Source organism: Crocodylus siamensis, chromosome 5 (assembly GCF_052110815.1).
Source record: "Crocodylus siamensis isolate JL-2025a chromosome 5, ASM5211081v1, whole genome shotgun sequence".
Taxonomy (NCBI): Eukaryota; Metazoa; Chordata; order Crocodylia; family Crocodylidae; genus Crocodylus; species Crocodylus siamensis.
Genome location: NC_143399.1, coordinates 149,798,481 through 149,818,779, shown reverse-complemented (window position 1 = coordinate 149,818,779; position 20,299 = coordinate 149,798,481). Strand labels below are relative to the sequence as shown.

General features: G+C 40.9%; 1 protein-coding gene across 5 annotated transcripts in view; it reads left to right on the top strand.

The window, feature by feature from the left end:
• Nucleotides 1–20,299, top strand: part of CREB5 (cAMP responsive element binding protein 5) — a 364,901-nt gene that overhangs the window by 111,232 nt on the left and 233,370 nt on the right. For all 5 annotated transcript variants that reach the window (XM_090046655.1, XM_090046653.1, XM_090046654.1 and 2 more), the window contains one exon: nucleotides 9,226–9,398. In XM_090046655.1, the coding sequence (XP_089902781.1) occupies nucleotides 9,226–9,398 (173 nt within the window). The remainder of the gene's footprint in view (nucleotides 1–9,225; nucleotides 9,399–20,299) is intronic.

The window sequence follows — 20,299 nt, the reverse complement described above, 5'->3', positions numbered from 1 at the left end:
CCTCTGCTCTAAGCTATGTTTATTTCTTCACTGTTGTAAGTCAAGAATTCTCCTTTCTCTTGGCTGTCACTACTCTGAGTAACGTTGGAAACAATAAGATTTGCCATAAGTTTTTTTCTTGTATTTCCTAGAAGTTGCCCATAAGCTAGAGGGCTGGTATTTAATCCTATATGTGTATCAGAGAAATGGTTCCATGTTTTTCAGACTGTCATTGAAAATGTTTTCCCCTTTAAATCTCAGTTATAGTAAAACAAGGTAAGAATCATAGATCTAACATATTCAGGCAGAAATGTATATTTCAGTATTTATCATTCATATTTAACTCTGAGGGTGACACAACTCTGTTATTGAAACAAAAAATGCTATCATAACATCAGGTACATAGAACATACATTTCTCCCAGATCAGTTTGACTGTGTTCAATCCTTGCTCTACTTGTTAAGAATTCAAGGACCGCCTCCTAGGACAGTATCTCTAGCTGAGAAAAGTTATTTTTATAAGCATTTTTCCATTCTTTTGCCTAAGCCTAAATAATTTAGTCACCTGCCTGCACCCAAACGTTGAAAAATCACCATTACTTCTGACTAAAAAGTAGTAATTGCACCTGAATACCTCTCATTTCTGTTCATGATTCTAAAAGTTCCATTAATCCAGATTGTGTAGTAAGTACGCTTGTTTGTCCCCCTGCAACCAACAACAGTAAGTTGGTTTAAACTCTATTTCTTGATGCATCATAAAGCTTCCCTCCTATTTCTTTGGCCAATCCAATACTTTGACTCTGAACTTTAGCTAAGCAGTCTAATTGTTGGGGGTTTTTTCAGAATTTTAACTGGCCAGTACCTGTTCCTTGGGTGGTGGTGGTGGCACATGGGAGGCTTGGGAGCTGTGTGGGGGAGATGCCATCTACCTATTTTGCAACTGATACATATCAACAGTCATTTAAACACCAATTTTTAGCATAAAAAGGAGGTGATAGCTCTCTTTCACAACAGTAACTTCTAGTCACTGATCCTGCCCCATGTGGGTTTCAGAGCACTGCTGCTGGAGCTTGGAGCTGGAGTCAGGAAAGGAAGTGGGGTGTGGGAGAGGAGGGGGACGGGAAGGTGAGCAACCTCTGTTGCTCCATTCCAGCAACCTGCCTTAGGAAACCCTGGTTACCCACCCATTGTTATGTTTTTGGATTTTTGGGTTACCATTGCCCTGACTCCCCCTCCCAATCCACTCCTTGTTTGGGCTCATTTGCTTCATCCAAGCAGTTCCACCAAATCTGTTACGGCCACAAGGGCTCAAGACAATATTTAATATGAGCATTTTATTATGGGGTACAACATTTTCACTTGCCCCTGTATAAGAAAAGTTAAATCTCTTAATTTTCCCTGTGCATAACTGCTTGCATGGAAAATCATCATGTGGTCTGGATATGTCTTGTAGTTTGTATTGCTTTATCCAGCCCTTCAGCTGAAGACTGTTCTGGCCATTGTACACACTCAAGTAGTCATTGATGTAAACTATGCATGATGCCTATAACTTTTGTCAGTGAAATCAGTTATGTAAATTTCAAAGGAGCTTTAAACAAAATTTAATAAGCTAAATGCCAAAAAACTGCCCCTGTGAATTTGCTATTAAGACACTGTATACATTATTTACATAACATTGTTAGTGTCTTCAGCTGGTGGTTGTAGGCTAATACCAACACCTAAAGGACTACTTGTATATCTTATTGGATAAAACCAAACTCTTACAGAAGAAGAAAGGGAAGCCAAATTTTCAGCCACTCTCTGATTGGACTCTAAATCTGGGAGCCACTTTTCTATGCAAAGATGACATATTCATGTTGAGCTACTATTTTATATGCACAATCAGTTTTGTAAAAATGCAGACCATGACTGCAAAATCACAAGTTAGAACTTAAATTATTTAAGAAGGCTATTTTTTTCACACTTCTGAACTTGTAGTAAAGTAACTATGATGCTCTTGTATAGACTGAAAGTATAATTCAGTGGATAATTCACAGGACTAGCAATCAGTTTAGTCCTGAAGCTGGCACTGACCTACTGTCTGACCCTTGAAAAATCACTTTCCCTTCTGTGTCTCTTTCCCTAACCACAGTTGGTCTGTCTGGGCTATTTAGATTCTGGGGCAAGTATTCCTCACCCCGCCCCCCCCCGCCCTTTCTCTTTCCGTCCTTATATAGCTTAACACAATAAGGTCCTGATCTTAGCTGGGGACTTAGTGCAATACAAATAAAAGTATGTTAGCAAATGTCTTTGCTTCTTACATGAGCAAGTCTTGTTTTAGATCCATAGCAAAACTACATTGTTTACAGTGATCTAAATAGGACCATGATTGAGCCCTTAGTATAATATTATAGGTATAAAATAGTTTATTCTTCAATAAAATGTATAGAGAATATATTTTCATGCAAACATGTTCTTTATAAAAAGGATTTGTTGTTTTGTGTTTAGTAGTGTTCCATCTGCTCAAGAAAATAAATTTAGAAAAACTAGCTCCAGCATGGCATATAATGTTTCATTAGCAGACATAACCTTGTTTATTTGCTTTTTAAAATTGTATTTAGAAAAGGAAATCAGTTTGCACCACTGACATGCTGCCAGGTTCCTGTTTATAAATGTCACAATAGGCAAGTTGGAGGAAAAATACTCAGTTTGCCTTTAGCATCACATATGACAAAATTTGTGTATAGAACCATGCAACCAATTGCATATATTTGGCTCTGCAGCTTCCAATTAGCAGGATACAGTGCAGTATGTCAGTAAAACACATTAAATGACCCTAACTGGGCCATGCAGATTTACTGTTACTGAGGTTTATTTGAACATAAGCAGCTCTTTGTGTACTGTGCTGTTTGAGTGACTGTCACTGCCAATTGATTATATATAAAATATACTGCATTTTCATGATGGCTTTTTATCTGTAGTAAACCTAGTGTCATAAGCATGCAATCTAATGTGATATTTTTCATGGGAATATTATTTTCCTTTTAAAACTTAATATGTAATGTGACATTGCTGAGACCTAGCTCTGCTGTTTTAAAATTTCTTCCTCCTTTAAATGCATCCATTACATTCCCCTATCATGTTTCCTTTTATTTCCTGTAGTATAGTGACTTATCACAGGTACATCTGGTACATATTGTATATTACTGTATATATAAAGATGGTATCATATGTCAAAAACTTAGCCTGAACAGACATGCTGAAAAGGTCATGGTGGGGGAAGTCCTGGAAGACAAGGGGCATCTTTCAGTATTCATTTCCACTGGGTAATTAGAGGGCATCACTGGATGTCTGTAATTAGATCATGTCACAAAAATTAAGATAAATACCAAAAGTGCTAGATCCCCTGCATTTTGCTCAGGATATCAGAGGAATCAGAGGGCATTGGGTTAGGATGAGCAGCCACAGTAAAAGGAATTGTAACGCTTTAGGATAAAGAGTTGTTGATATGAAGAGTTTTCCATAAAAGACATAAACAGGAACCCACAGGAATGAACTGCCTTGTTAAGTATGTTGTGTAGAGCTGGCTTGTTTTTTTCTTTAATTAATAATAAAATCATTGAAAAATGCACTGCTGGTCTTCTAAAATCTATTAAAGAATTAGGCACCAGATAGCTTGAGCTTGAAAAAAGAAAACGGGGTGTTATATTCAGAAAAATAGAAGAAGCAGTGTCATCTTTATCCAGTATCTGCCTGCAGCAGCCAGGGCTAATCGGTGATTACAAAGCTGGAATCTCTGCCACCTGACCAGCCCTTGCCACCATTGCATCCTTGTCGGTCACTGCTGGCTGCAAGGGCTGATAGGGTTTCTTGAGGTGGCAAGGCCTGATCATTTGGTGGAGATACCCCACTGCCTCTGTCAGAACCCTAGCTCTTCCCAGGGCTCTGGCAGCAGTGGTGGTGATTTGCTCCCATGGCACGTCTACTGCTGCAAGAGCACTGGCAAGACCCTGAGCTTTGATAGCTACAGCAACAGTAGTAGGGACCCTGTAGAGTTACTTGACAGCTCACTAGCTGGGCTAGGAATCAGAAAGCCAGCCATTCTTTCTGCCCACAATCTGTTAGGACCATGGAAACTCAAACCCAGGGTGGCTGGGCCAGCTTCACTATTGGCACAGCTGGCCCAGCATCCCCAGGTTCAAATCCCATGGTCCTAACACCCACAGTCCCCTTGGAAGAAAAAAGGATGAACAGATCACTGCAGCTATTTTTATGGTGAGGCAAATAGCATGTATGTGTGAACACTTTTCTTTTTGTTGCAGTAAAACAGCACATACCCCAGGGGTACAACAGGGGTAACATTTCAAAGGCTGCAGAGATGTGACATAGAACCTTACCCATTAACTGTAATAAAGTATGGTCAGGTCTTAGGTTTCATTTTGAAAGATCATTCAGTATTATCAACAGACTTCTCAACTGACCTTTGGTTTTTTCTTCATTCAGATTGTCCATTGCATCTCACAATGCTGCTGGATAACATCTCATAGAAGGCAGTATGCAACATCAGTTGCATGTATTCATAGTTCTAATATTATAGAAGTCTAAGTCTGTCTGTAATGCTTTATTCATACTCTGATTGGCTGTCTGGCCAGCCAATCAGAGTGCCCTACACAGACAGGGGCAGATGGCAGAGTGCCGCCATGAGAGTGGAGACTAAGGGGCTGGAGGGGAGGGCGGCAAGCAGGCAGAGGGGGATGACAAGGCCTGGAGTGCTGCAATAACAGAGATGATGGAGTGGGGCAGGGGGGCAAAGCCAGCAGCACTGGCCTCGCCCCCTCCCCGTCTGCTCCTTGGAGCCAGGGGCCAGCACCCCCCAACTCCTCAACAACAGCCGGCAGGGAGGGGAGGCAGCGGGGAACAGGGGAGGGAGGGGAGCAGGAAGGGGATGGGGGCTTACAGCTCAAAGTGGTGGAGGGGAGAGGGGGAATGGCCCCGGCCCTAGCCCTGACCCAAGGCGAAGGGCGGGAGGGATGAGAGGGACACAGGCCTCTGTCCCTGCCTGCTCCCCCGACATCATTCTTGACAGGCAATTGGCTAGTAACAGTAATAAAAGGCAGATTTTTACAAGGGTTCCATGTCCATATCTCCTCTAGAGTAAAACAATTTCTCACTAGTAGGTCTTTTTCTAAAATAGTTCAATGCACCCTTTTTGCTTAGACAGAGGGGCAGTTTCTTCACTGGCTCTGGGTAAGAATGATGATGAGTATCAAGAAGAATGTTGAAGCAATGATGCAGCCTTGCTTTAACTCCCATCTTAACCTCAAAGGGATCTGTGATAGATCTGTTACTGAGAACCAGCGCTCGCACACAGTAATGGAGACGGCAAAGAATGTGACAAATTTCAGTGGGCATCCACAACATTTCTTGGTGACAGTAGAAGGCTTGTGTGAGGTCAAAGAAAGCCACGCAGAGTGTTTTATATTGTTCCCGATATTTTTTCCTGCAGCTGATAAGCTGTGAAGAGAATCTCAGTTGTACCCCTCGGTGTCCTAAACCTACACAGATTCCAGGAGGAGCTCTTCAGCAAGTGGAAGGAAGCAGTTCAGGAGGGTTCTTGCAATGATCTTTCCTATGATGGACAGCAAGGCGATCCCTCTGTAGATGAGCAGTAGTATTCAAAGACATGGAGAAGATCAGGAGGGAGAGAGAGGTTTTTTTGTTTCCTCCTGTGCTTGGCAGTAGGATAACAGCTAGTATTGTTTTGGACACAATATATGTACCTGTTTGCTAGACCATAAAAGAAAAACCCCAATAGGCTTCTGCCTCTAAAAGAAAGCGGTACTTTCAAGCCATTGGTCATACAAGAAAAAGGTACAAGTGTCCTCTTGAAGACTGACTTTTGCAAGAAGTTAGGAAGTAGAAGATAATGTAAATATTGTACTCCCAAGGGAATCCTCTTCTTTGTCCTCTTCTTGGGATCAGGTTTAAAAAAACATTAGCTTTAAAAACACTATCTCCTTTTATATCTGGTGTTTGCTTAAAAATTATTGTTAAAAACACAGTGAAGTACACAAGGTCTATGGGCATGCCACAAATACTCTTCAGTGCCATCTAACAAAAAATTAGGACCTGATTTCCTCAGTTCCCAGTCCTAGTCTTTCTCTTTTGCAGTGAGGCTGAGTGAAACACAAAACTCTAAAAGTCTTGGTTCAGAGGTGATACCTTTTATTAGGGCAACTGAAATTTTTAAAAAAATTCTTTCTTTGCAAGCTTTTAGGCACACACATCCCTCTTCAGGGTGAGGAGAAATCAAAGACTGTAGAAATTCTCCTAGGTAAAAAATAAAACTCCATTTTGCACAGGGAAAGTTTTAGGCTGGAAGTATATTTCTGTGGGTCAGTGAGACTGAGGCACTTGATTTAGCTGCTGAAGACCTGAAATCCCTAACACAATTCTTTAGAGCAAAAACTGTTTCTTTGTGTTTCAGTAGTGCTTAGGACAGTGGGACCCCATCCCCAAAGGTAACCTTTGGGTCCAAATATGCAAAACCAGTGGTGCTCAACCTGTATGGCCTTGTGGGCTAGACAAGTCCCTGGAGCTAGATGAGTCCATTGGCTAGAACCCATATGCAGGTCAGATCTGGGAATATTATCCCATTCACCCAGATCCAGCTATGCATTGGACCAAGCCTGCATGCCAGCCCAACCACACGCTGAAACAGTCTAGCTCACACAACCACATCATCCAGCCCATGGTGCTCCCCACAGGGGGAGAATCTAGAAACTTGGCAGGGGAACAGCAATTTACACTGCCACCGCTCCCCAGTACCCAATTTCCAGATCCATGAGGAGAGACCCATGACAAGTTTCTGCAAGCCATAGGATGCACCACTGTGCTAACTGATCAATAATAATATAGCTACAAATGTCTGCTCTGGGATAGTCAGGAATAATGGAAGAGTAACTGTGATACAAGACCAGCTATTATCACAGATTTCTGTCCTCTACTAAAAGCAGTGGGAGACTTCTCCCTAACCTAGTAAGTTAGCAGTCCCTTCAGCTCCTCATCCTTTGGTTGGTGTGATGAGAGCTCCCTCCTGTGTCAGTTTTATCCCAGTCAGGATCTTGATGAGAGTGAGAGATGGAGAAGGAAAAAAAGTGAGGTGATCTCCAGGCTCTCCTCACTGAGAAGCATGGAAAACTCCTTAAAAGCAAACATGAATAGGAAGCAACACAAATCCCAAACTAATGATACAGTCATTAATTTAGGGTTTATCTGCTTTAGTCAGTTTTTTTTCTTACTAGTAGTGCCTGCAATCTTTGATACTAGTGTCTGCAATTCAAATGAAGCTTTTTATTTATTTATTTGGGGGGCGGGGACATTTCAGTGTTTTGGATCCAGTTCAGAGCTCAGCTTGGATATGAATACATTTGAATTTCTCTGTGAATTTATAAACATAATTCCAGTGAAAATAACTTAGTTTGCAAAACTCTCTTCTTGTAAACATAAAAGTCAGGCCAAGTTTGACATTCATTGGGGAATGTCAGGCTTGCTTTCTGCAGCTTGGTGTCTTATCGTAACTCACACCTGAAAACATCTCTTACATTAGTCACAGGAATTATCAGTGTACCAATAATTATTTATTTTAATTCATAGTTGGCTGTATTGACAGTTATTTCAATTTTTCAGCTCTCTTGCTTTCAGTCTACTGTTGAGTCACTGAAAATATGAAGTGTCTATTCTAAATGGTTATAATTGTAAGACTTAGTTACAAGTGTGTGCATGTAAAGTAAAAATTACAATTATAATGTACAACCGAGACTTGTCAGACTTATAACAACAAACCATTTATAGCTTAGGGAGGCATGAAATTATAGGGAAGGAGAAGAAGAAAACGGAAACACTTCTGCTCCCAGTCCTGTTCTGTGCTATGCCTCTGCAGAATACAATTGATGTCAGCAAAGGTTACAATCAGTGCCTGTCTCTTTCTAATGTGTGACTATTATGCTTTGACTTGTTGCTCTTGTGTCTTTTATATGTTCTGGGTATCCAAAATATTCAGCCCAATACCCTACATTGGTGGTGCGGACAGAGGTAAAAGGAAGCATGGAAGAGGGAACAGAATCTCTGTTGCACGCCTTCCCCACTAAGAGCTTAGCGAAGTCTATCTGGGACAGTGTTTTGTGACCCTTGGGAGAAAACTGTTCTGGCCAGGAGCACAAATGAGCAGGGGTTTTCTGAATCTCAGAAAGGTCTGCATGGGAATTTCTGATGCAACCTTATCCAAGTAATTGCTTCTGGAAGGGAAGTATGTGCAGACAGAGAATCTGCTGTCAGTAGAAGAAAGCAAGAGATGCCTCAACCTGTGTGGAGAACCGTTACTACTTCTGTGGCTCCTATACTCCCTTGTTTCTCTAAAGTACTTGGAAATAAGTAAGCTAGTCGTGGTATCCGATCATACTGAACCACCATTCAAGTATCACTATCCTTCTAGTATCACTTTATAGTCAATATGATTGTAAAACAAAGTGAATATTAGAATATTGTTGTTTTTAGCTATTTTGATGTTTGCTACTGGAAATTGGTTCACGAATTGAAATGTTGTTAGAAATGTGAGCATTGTCATGACTATTGAAGATGCATATAATATTCATAGATTGCAGGTGGGAGAAGAGAGAAATAATAGGATTTTTCGCTACTACATTTTCTCTTGTAAAACGAGCCACATACTAGTGATAGAAATGTATTCAAAATTATATGTAATTACCATCTTCAGTGGGCTCTAGGACAATATTGCTTTAAGATACCTACTGAGTCTAGAAGAAAAGGCTGTAATGATAGAATACCATGTATTGTTTACTACTTTGAGACCATTACACTTAATTCATTCCAAGCAGGTCTAGCACTCAGTAAACAACCAGAATAGCAAATCAAAATGTCATGTCTTTATCACAAAAATCATTTTCAAATGAAATAGATATCAGAGTCGGTCAGAAAAATGTGCTAAATGTCCCCATTATAAATCACAAGTCAGAACGGCAGAAGAGTGATTAGCCAACTTCCAGATATTTTCCATTTGTATTCTTCTGTAAAAGTAAATGGTTATTTTTCATTCCTTATAGTTGCAAGATCTATTGAGGTTTGCCAGGAGCGAATAACTTTTCATTTTGTTGACACTTCTTCCAGCTTTCTACTTCTAGTTGTACAAAACATGAGAAGAAACTATAGTTTTATTTTTTCCCCTCCATTCCTTTTCTCCCTCTCACAGAATATCTCAATGCATAACACAGTTGGAGGAGCAATGGCAGGGCCTGGAACCCACCAGCTCACGAATACTAGGATGCCAAACCATGACACCAGCGTTGTGATTCAACAAGCCATGCCATCTCCACAGTCCAGTTCAGTCATAACACAAGCACCTTCCACAAATCGACAGATTGGGTAAGTGCAAGTACTCTATTTTTTTCTTGCCTTCCACCCTAGTGGTTATGGAATAGGCCATGATGTTCTGGATTTTCAAGAAGTATGACTAAATTTACCTGGAATCCATTACTATGCTGGAGAATCTCCCATAATATGTGATGCACAGCCTGTGGTGAAAAGGCAACCACAATCATATGACTTGTCTGTGTTGTTTGTTATGGAATGCTGAATGGATGTACTTGGATGAAAGTTCTGCTGCGCTTCATGTGATTTAGTTTGGTGTTCTTAAAATCTAAGGTTAAAGCTGCTATTAAAATTTTGTTGGGAAGGGGGAGAGATGACATTTCTGGGCCTGATCTTTAAAGTACTGATTGTCTTGATCTTTAAAGTACTGATATCATATTTCATTCTTTGGGCATTGGTGTTCAGTCATTAGCAAGGAGCATTCAACTCATTGCAAGATTAAACCTTCTGTTTTTTAAGTTCTGTGTTAGTCGAGGACTGCCAAACAGAGTGTAAAGGCAGTCTTGGGAATATCAAGGTAAACGTTTTTTGGTATCAAAAACGTCTGTGAAAAGGTGTCTAATTTACAATGATCAGTTAGTATTTATAGTTATTCATATTAATGTTATTTATAACTATGCCATATAAGTCCTTTTGCCTCTTATGTTCTCATGCCATCAACATTCATTTGGTTTGCATGAGTTGTATGTATGCCTAAATTTTCAGAACAGCAGGCACAAAAATGTATATAGTTTATGCATACAATTACTATAACTGCACATGGTTACAGTATTTAAACATAAAGACTAGTAGTCATTAAACATATACATATATATGTAGACAATTACTGATCTTTATTTTCAAACACAGTAACTTTGTGTGTGTATGCGTATGTATTTTATTTATATATTATAATGATCAACTATGCATATAGTATACACAACTCTAAAAATATTGACTACTGAATGTTAGTGAGAATGAAAGTGCTGCGGCTATTATTAATCATTGGTAACTGGTAGTGCCCACTGTGTGCAATATTTTTCTGTTACAGGATTGAAATGCATTTTACCTGCATCTTCCCTACCTCTGAATATAAGTAAGATAACTCCTTGTGAGTGTCCCATTAACTAAATAGCCTGCAGGTTTTCAAAGATCGAGTCTCTCAATGGGGATGTTTGCAGATGGTAAACCAACTTTTTTGTTTTAAGAAGTGAAGTACATAACAGAAATGAATTGCGTTAATTAACTAAAGTTATCCATTCAGTTTCTAATTTAACTTATCTGGGGTAATTATGATTCCAGTTTGAAAAAGAGCATTTGGTACATGGATCAGGTGTATCTTACTGGACTTTATTCAGGTTTCAAAAAGTTATGTCAGTATTATAACCAGTATTATATATGGTTTTCTAGAGTGCTGTCAGTTTGGTTTTGACAAGTAGCTGGTGATGTAATCTAAAGTCAGTCAGAATGCAGGGTAGGTATGCACCTTTATAGACTAACTAAATAAGGTATATAGCTATAGATATAACTAACTAATTAACTTAGATAGATCTATCTCTATCTTAGTTAATTATATCTATTCATTAATACAATGTATTCCTACTAATTTATATATATGAATATATCTATTAATTAATACTGTTGTATCTTTATTCATTGATGACATTCATTTCTGTTAAGTATTTCACTTCTTAGAACAAAAAAGTTGATTTACCACCTTCTAACATCTCCTATGTCTGTGTGTGTGTGTGTGTGTGTGCGTGCGCGTGCGTGTGCATGTGTGCGTGTGCACATGAGATGTTTTCAGGTGGTAAACCAACTTTTTTTTATTTAGGAAGTGAAATACTTAACAGAAATAAATTACATTAATGCAAAAAGATATAAAATAGTATTAATTAATAGATATTTAATTAATAATATAATATATATATTCTATCTATCTATCTAGTCTGAAGGCCCAAAACGAAATATATGTGTACTTTTGGTTTGGGCCTTCAGTGGCTTGGAATTAGGCTCCATTCAGTCAAGATGAGAAATGTCTGAAGACTTAGGAGAAAAGTGTTTTGTCAATCGCTAGTGTCTGCAGTGGTGACTTATTTTATAACATATATCTACATTTTGTTATGTGATTGACTAATATAGGCATGCTGCCTAGAGCTACTCTACTAGGAAATAATTGTCAGCAGCTTGCTCTCTGTATGTGAATGAGGTGAGTGATATGACCTCCAGCACACTTTATTCTCCGTTCTTCCCTCATCCAAGGAGGTTTTGTTTCTCTAGGAGAAAATTGCTATATTATGGACTTCAGCTTCTTGCCAAACTTTTGAGTACTCTTTTTTTCATAGACTTTTCCCTGTGATGTTTGCAGCATTTATCAAAAAACATATTTTGTCATTTCCACTTAATTGTACCCTTCTAAACTTAAGATGATAACCAAGAATCATTCAGGAGGAACACAGACACAGCAGTGGTTTCAGTATTAGGCAAATTATCATAAACTCTGAGACCAGGACATTCAGAACCTGCTTACAAACACCCTGAAGGTTGGTGGTTTTGGTCTGGGTATTTAAAAATTGAGATCAAATCCTGGTCCAGATTTTGTTTGGATCTGAGTGTTCTGTTTGAGTCCACATGTATGTAAAACATTAGGAAAAGGATTTTGTTTTCTCACACCCTCAAGCAGAAGTGAATATTTACTGAGAAGATGAAGTGCCCCCTGAGAATGTGCCTCTTAATGAACACTAGGAATTATAGATAGCAACTGGATAAAATTCTCTTTGACTTTAGGGGGAGTAGGATCAAGCCCTGAAGACCCATCTTGTAGCAATATTCTGATTTTTATCACAACCACAAGTATTTAAGTGTCAGAATATGGCCAAACCACCTGCAAATGTTTGTAATGGCCTCAGTCCAATAAAAACAGCAAACAGCAGTGAAAATCGACATTCAGACTCTGGATTTGGGCTCTGCTCCAGCAAAAGAGACTGGGACCCACCTGTGCCCACGCACATTTTGTTGCATTGTAGAGACTGGGTGTGTTCACAACAGCTGAAATTCCTGTTGGGGTGTTATTTTTCTCTCTCTCTTCTCTCTCCTTTCCTTCACCTCAGTCCTGTACTCTGATTCTGAAAGTTTGCATGTAAAATGAGATAATACAAGCATAGAAAAATATGACAACATGAGAATGGATAAGCATGACTTGCTGGGAAAGAGTATACATATTGTTTCAGGTATTAAAATATTGTTGCTACTGAACAGGCATTGAGCCAGGTTAATCAGAAGAAGGGAGGAACATGAAGAGCAATAGCTTTAAAAAAATGCAAGGCATTGCTCAACATCCCTCCCACCATATACTGAGCTAAGAACAAGCAACAGTATAGCCATTGCAGCAAACTGGCAGGTGGGTATAAACATACCAGATAGTATTTATGTGGCTAGACAGTCTTTACTGCCTCTTCCCCGCTTCACCATGTGGGAGGAATCCTGTAACCAGTAACTGCTTGTGCTAAAGAAAAATCAGTTGAGGAACACTTAATAGTGAAGGGTGTCTTCAGTTGATTAATAGCACATCATTTGAAGATAAGTTAGAGAGAGGAAAAGCAGTAAGTAAGGCATACTCAGCCAGGGGAGAAAAAAAGATGATATAAGACATGTATCTGTCAAAGATATAGAAAGGCAGAGAAGCTGAATCAGCCCACTATTCAAGATATGAAACCTTGAATAGAAATCTACAATGGTTACTTTCATCATTTTATTATGACTAAATTTCATGCAATCTATTCAGTTCAGTAACAGCATGTTAAGCAAGGGATGTTAAGGCAAGCTACTGTCAACACGGTACTCTCATTCCTTCTCCATGTACTTCTTTGACAAGCATAAGATCTCTTTTTCACAACAGCTAAGTCCATTTAATAGGAGGCTTCATCCTGGCAGTCCAGCCTTCCTGGACAGTGTAAGCTTCTTTTTTTGAAAGTTGAGTGGGAGACATAACTGATACTTAGCCTGTTTATAGTGGTATCATTCATACAACTCTGCAGCTGAAATGGAACAAGAGGAGAAAATTCAGGGTTGTTATAAATTGAGAACCAACAGTATGCGCAGCCCTATACTAAATAGAGGTGAAGACATGAGACCAATGAGCTCAGATTCTAAAATAGACAGAGACCAACCCCCATGCAATGCATCAGAAAATGTTCCAATTTCCAAGTGTTACTGAAACTTTTAATGAGGTTAGTGGAACAAAGGCAGAAGGAAGCAATTGCCACTATATTTGGTGTAATGAAACAAAGTATAAAGAAAGAGTGGGAGAAAGGTTCAATAGGGATTTAGAAAGGTAGATTTTGAGAAGTGTGGTGAATTTCAGGAAATGGGAGCAGAGGTATAGGAATAAGATACAGTTATGCAGGGCCTTGAAAGTGAGGAAGAGGAGCTAGAATGTGGTAAGGTGAAGAGATGCTAGTGGAGGATCTTGAAACAAGACTCAAATGATCAATAGTGAACACGAAAGACACTGGAGGAAGTAACATTAGATATAGGAAGGCAAGAGGGAGATGCAATAGAAGAAAAGAAAGGAGAATTTTTCTGTAGGCAGTTAAGAGATGACCAAAACACAAAGTGCGGATACACATAATAACTGAGCCATTCCAAAATGTCACTGATTAGGAACAGGTTCACAGTTGTGTGATGTGCTGTGGCTCTGACACTAGGGGATAGGAGTGAACACGCAGCCCAGCATGGCTTGCACTGGGTAAACTGGAGATGGGGGGTAGTGCTTGCACACTTTACTCGGCAGGTGGAGGGCTGCAGGGTGTAAGTGACCTGTGGCTGGGGGAGTCTTCACTTTTCTGCTTTCTATTCTTTCCTAAACATGAGAGCAATAAACTAAATAGCCTAGAAATGATGAAAGTCTGCAGTGTATCGTCTGTCTTGGTGGGTAGATAGAAGTGCTTTGTCCCACTGTTTTTGATCCGTAGGGACTGAAGAGGCATGCCACGTTTAAACCATTCTACATGTTATGTGTGTCCAACACCATAAGGACTTCTAAGAGACCATGGGGTTGTAAGGTCTCTTGCATGCTGTGGTATTGGTGTATAGCCATTGACAAAACAAGATCTCCCCATTGGGCTGGTACCTTTGAATGTGTTGCAGTGCCCCGGCACTATAGTAGGAGAGCCATTAATCCCTTTCCTCCCAACATCCAGCCCAGTTCTCCCATATATCACAAGTACATGTGGCTTGGAACGTCCCCCTTTCTACCCTGCCTCCCAGTTACTTTTATATCAACCTGCATCTCTTCTCACTCACCTTTTTCCTCCTGCTTCCCTGCTCTTTCCCTTCTCTTGGGGAAAGGTATCTCTGTGGTCAGGGTTATGGAAACTAAATGGTCATGCTAGGAAACGTATAAGGGTCTAGTGCAGGGGTGGGCAAAATGTCCTGTAGCCAGACTCCATTTCCCAGCAGCCCCTGCCCATGTTGCTGCAGTTGGTCCATGACAGTGTGGGGCCAGGGTTTCCATGGAGACCAGCCTCAGCAGCACTGGCAGAGTGCATGGCTGGGTGGGGAGCTGCTTTGGAGTCAATGCTGGGATCTTGTGGCAGTGCCTACCTCTTCCCCACTCACTCATGCACACGCACATACACACTCTTCTCTTTTCTAGCTGGCTTGCGCTTTGACAAAATCTGTGCATAGACCTACATAGTACGCTCCACAGAATTAACATGGCATTTGAGAGTTCCTGTCTCTGTTTCCTTCCACAATTCCTCCTTGTGGTTTGCACTGAGATGGTCCAGGCGCTGATGGTTCGACACTTTCTGCTGAGTAAAGAAGCGGGGAAAAAACCCCAAAGCAGTACCAGTCTGTAGCTAAGATGTGTCACAGTAGGGTGATTCTTAATGACATCTCGCACATATCCCAAACCTTACCTCCCCACAAACCAGGTCTGGGAGGAGGTTGAGAGCATTGAACATATCAAGATGACCTTCATAAGAGGGAGAGGATGTTCAGAGGCTATGTAATAAATGGATTGTCAATCAGGAATGGGGACAGATTTATATGTTTCTTTGTTTTGTAATTAACTCCTGTACTGAAGTGTGGTTTACTAATAAACATAATTTCCTATGGTCTTATTCTTTTTTACTCAAAGTACCTAAGCAATTTGAAATATGTTATTCACTCTCATTTAAAAATGTGATACCTATATTACTGTGTGAGACATTTTTTTTTGGCAGTACTTTTTAGCATTGTTGTTATTTTCCTGCTATCAGAAAGAAGCTCTTCTTTCCATTTTTAGTGGAAGTCTTCCTTATAAACTTTGTTTTTTGTCCCTTGAGTCTTTATGTCCCACTTTCTTTTCCCATGATACCACTACTGCAGTATTTCTAAATGGCAGGCTGTTCTACTTTTTTAAAAAACTGGGTCCTATACATGGCTGGGTGGAATTCCCATGCTTATTCTCAATTTGTTCTCAGAGAACAACATTTTAAGTTGGCATTTAGACATCATGCAGCCCAGTAAAAATGTGATGTTATTATATAGTGTACTGGACTTGTTACTGTGTGGAAAAAAACCTGTGCCTTCATAGAAGTGGGTCAATTTTCACATCTTGGTAACAGTCATAAACACAGATGATATATATGAGTCAGCCAGGAAATACTGATTTACTTAACTTTGGCAATATATCTCTTGCATGCCTTCAATACATAGAATGTGTATACTATATATATCTCCTCCAAAGGTGTCATCAAAATTTATAATCATGGTTTCTGATTTATACTGTTCTTTAAGTAAAGCAGATGTAAAATCATTTTATGGTGGAAGAGTAACTTAGAGCCATTGTAGGTTTGGTACAACAGATGGAGCTTCCCATACCAGGAGTGCTCATTAGACTTCTGCGCAGCTGAATTGTAATGGTCTGCTCTTTATCATGCAGTCTTGCACTTAACATGCTTTGATGCATGATCCCAATATGTCTTTTATCCTTCTGACAGGTACCTAAGCTACAGAAAAGTTCTAAATCAAAGAATATAGGCTGCTTTTTGTCTACAGCAAAAAGGGAATAATTTGCAGATTCCAGAAAGAAAACTTGCTTTGAGATGTTGGCTCATACCATATACCTTAAAAGAAATTATAAAGTTGTGTGATGTTGGTTGCATGGCACTAATAATGAATGAGTACAAAACAAAGAAGAGTTTTGTGTATTTTGTAGACCCATATTACTTACTTAAAAGTTATGAATTATGATTTTTTTTCAAGTTAGGTCAATCTAAATGTAACACCTGCCCATCTAGATAGAAAGGGAACAAAAAGTTGTAATATATCTAGGTTTTCAGAAAGCTTTGGATAAAGTTTTACATGGCTTTTTTTTTTAACTTTCTTAATGTAGATTAAAACAGGGGTGTCAAACTCAGTTGGTCCCACAGGTGGAATCTGGATTGCAGGGCTTCTCACAGACTGGATAAACAAAGTCCAGTGGTGGGGTAAGCAGCAACAGTGTTAAACTCCTGGATTTCATAGATTTCATAGACATTAGGGCTGGAAGGGACCTCGGGAGATCATCGAGTCCAGCCCCCTGCCCAAAGGGCAGGAAGTCAGCTGGGGTCATAGGATCCCAGCAAGATAAGCATCCAATTTACTCTTGAAGGTGTTCAATGTAGGTGCTTGAACCACCTCCGCTGGCAGACTGTTCCAGACCTTGGGGGCTCGGACAGTAAAGAAATTCTTCCTTATGTCCAGCCTGAAACGGTCTTACAGGAGTTTGTGACCGTTCGACCTTGTCATCCCTTGGGGCGCTCTGGTGAACAAACGTTCCCCCAGATCCTGGTGGTCACCCCTGATAAACTTATAGGTGGCCATCACATCACCCCTGAGCCTGCGCTTTTCCAGGCTAAAGAGTCCCATGTCTCTCAGCCTATCATCGTAAGATGTGTTTTCCTGACCTCTGATCATGCGCGTGGCTCTCCTCTGGACTCTCTCAAGCTTTTCCACATCCTTTTTGAATTGTGGAGCCCAAAACTGGACGCAGTACTCCAGCTGCGGCCTCACCAAGGCCGAGTACAAGGGGAGAATGACGTCCCGGGATTTGCTCAAGAAGCATCTATGGATGCAAGCCAGCGTTTTGGTCACTTTACTAGCCGCAGCATCGCATTGCAGGCTCATGTTCATCTTGTGGTCAATGATAACCCCCAAGTCTCTTTCTTCTGTAGTGCTAACCAACGTAGCACTGCCGAGCCTATAAGGGTGCTGCAGGTTTTTCCTCGCAAGGTGGAGAACCTTGCATTTTTCGGTGTTAAACACCATGAGGTTTTCGTCTGCCCATTTGCTGAGCTTGTCCAGGTCAGCCTGGATCACCCGCCTGTCCTCTGGCATGGATGCTTTGCCCCAAAGTTTGGTGTCATCGGCGAACTTGGCCAGTCCACTCCTGACTCCAATGTCCACATCGTTAATGAAGATGTTGAACAGTATGGGTCCCAAGACAGAGCCTTGAGGGACCCCACTGGTCACAGGGCACCACAATGAGTGACTGCCATCAATCACAACCCTCTGGGTCCGACCATGGAGCCAATTTCCCAGCCAGCAGATCGTGGTGGAGCCAAGGCCACAACTGGCCAGTTTGGCCAAGAGGTGATCATGGGATACCAGATCAAAAGCTTTTTTGAAGTCAAGATATATGACATCAATCTCTTCTCCCTTGTCCAGGTGATAGGTCACCTGGTCATAGAAGGAAATGAGATTGGTCAAACAAGACCTACCCACAACAAACCCGTGCTGGCTGTCCCTTAGAATGTTAGCCTGGGCCAGTCCATCAAGGATGGCCTCCTTAATAAACTTTTCTAGGATCTTCCCCAGGATAGAAGTCAGGCTAATGGGCCTGTAGTTAGCTGGATCCACTCTCCTCCCTTTTTTGAAGATCAGCACCACATTGGCCTTCTTCCAGTCTTCGGGCACTACACCAGAGCGCCAGGAGTTTTCAAAGATCCGTGCCAGGGGCTGGGCTATGACGCTCGCCAGCTCCTTGAGTACCCTGGTGCTGGCCCTAGAGATGCATCAGCTCTTCCACCATGGGAGTTAGCATCAATGGCCATTTGTACACACCACGGTGGTCTCCTTTGGTTTAATTCTCCCTAAATTGAAGCGGTGGGTTTTCAAAAACACCAATTCAGTTTAGGGTGAAGTAAACCCCTGTGGTGTATACACAAGGGTGGAGCCTCTCCAGTGCTGGGGAGGGGAGGGCGAGCTGCTGGTGGGCTGAGCGGTTCCTGAGCTGCAGGGGGAGGGGGAGGGGGGATGAGAGGAGAGGAGACTGATGCTTTCATCCGTGACCCATAGGCACCCAGCCCGGGCAGTCCTAGGGGGCACCACAGGCATGGAGGGAAGCACTGGGCCCCCAGGCAGGCTTGGGGAGTGTGGGATGGGGGGAAAGATCAGGCTTGTTGTTTATTTTTTGTTTTCCTTCAGTGGAGCCTGCCTATACAGGCTGCTGCTGGGCTGCCTGCACAGCCCCTAAACTGCATGGGGCCTGGTGCTTCCCTCTGCAGCTGTAAGGTAGCAAACTAAAACACCTCAGACATATTTTCTTTTGCTGTGTCCCAAAGTCATTTAACACGCATTATGCCGCCGACATGTGTAGACGGCTACATCATTAAAGCAGTGCAAAAGGGCATTAAGCCACTTTAAAGGCCAATTTTGTGATGTGTATAAATGGCCAATGTTGCATGTCCCACTGCTGAAGTTCTGGGCCCCTGAGCAGATCTGGAGGTAAATGTTCTCAACCAAAACTGGCCCTACAGGCTGGATGAACCGTCGCCACAGTCTGAATGTTTGACAGCCCTGGATTTATATTAGAAATCATTAAAAATGATCAGAAACTAGTTATTAGGCTAAATCTGAAGTTGAGTTTAAACATATTCAGTCTTAGTAGCTGAAGGAAATAGTGTCCATTGTAGAGGACTAACCTCAGAATTATGTTTCTTTTGAAAAACCCTCCCCATTAGGACCTGATCCTTCCATCACAGACCCTTACTTTCACAATGAACTTACTTGAATACAATGGAACTCTGCCAGGACATAGGGGGTCTGTGTTAGTCCAGTTGCTGGATCAGGACCCTAACTGATTTATTTTGGAGAAGAATGAAGGGATAAATCTTTGGGCTATTACCAACTTCCTCTGAAGCAAGTGAAGTGAAACACAGCTGCTGTGATGGTGTCCGATACATATTCTGGCAGGACTTTAAAATGTTTTCAGTAGAGAATTCTCCAAATAAGCCAAGAATCTGGATTCTAGCCACTGGAGAGTTGTACACATTTTCTGAAGAATTGTAAGTTACAGTACGTCTCTTTAGCTGGCTATTTAACAATAGCATCCAGAATAACCAGATAAAGAAATGGAAGGGTTCAAAATAGTTGTCTAATTTCTTTCCCCTAAAATAAGTAAGATATGCATCAAGAAATTGTAATAAAGGATCATAAAACTATTAAATCACTAACCTAAATGGTTATGAATGCTGTTCTTCTCTTCTTTGCCTGTATCTATTTCCATCTCCTTTTCTTTCACCAAATATAAATGGCAGTTAGCATCACAGTGTTTCAGAGATGACAATCCTGTAGCTTGCTTGTGTCCCATGTGCCTGTCCAATTATTAGAACTGACAACAGTTGCTTTGTTTAAAGAATGTGGTCCAGAAAAACGGCAAACTGTTCAGAATTTGCAATTACTTTTGAACAGGATTATTTAATTGAGTTTGGATCTTAGTGTAGATTGTAAGCAGTGCAGTGAGCATACGATAGTTTTTAGAAGGTCTTACCATCAGAGAGAGATTTCTGTGGATGCAAGATAAGGCCCAAAATCAGGTTTTGGGTGTCACTGTGTATGTTGGTGGATTCATTATTTTCACTCTATGAAGATTCTGCAGCATTTACTTA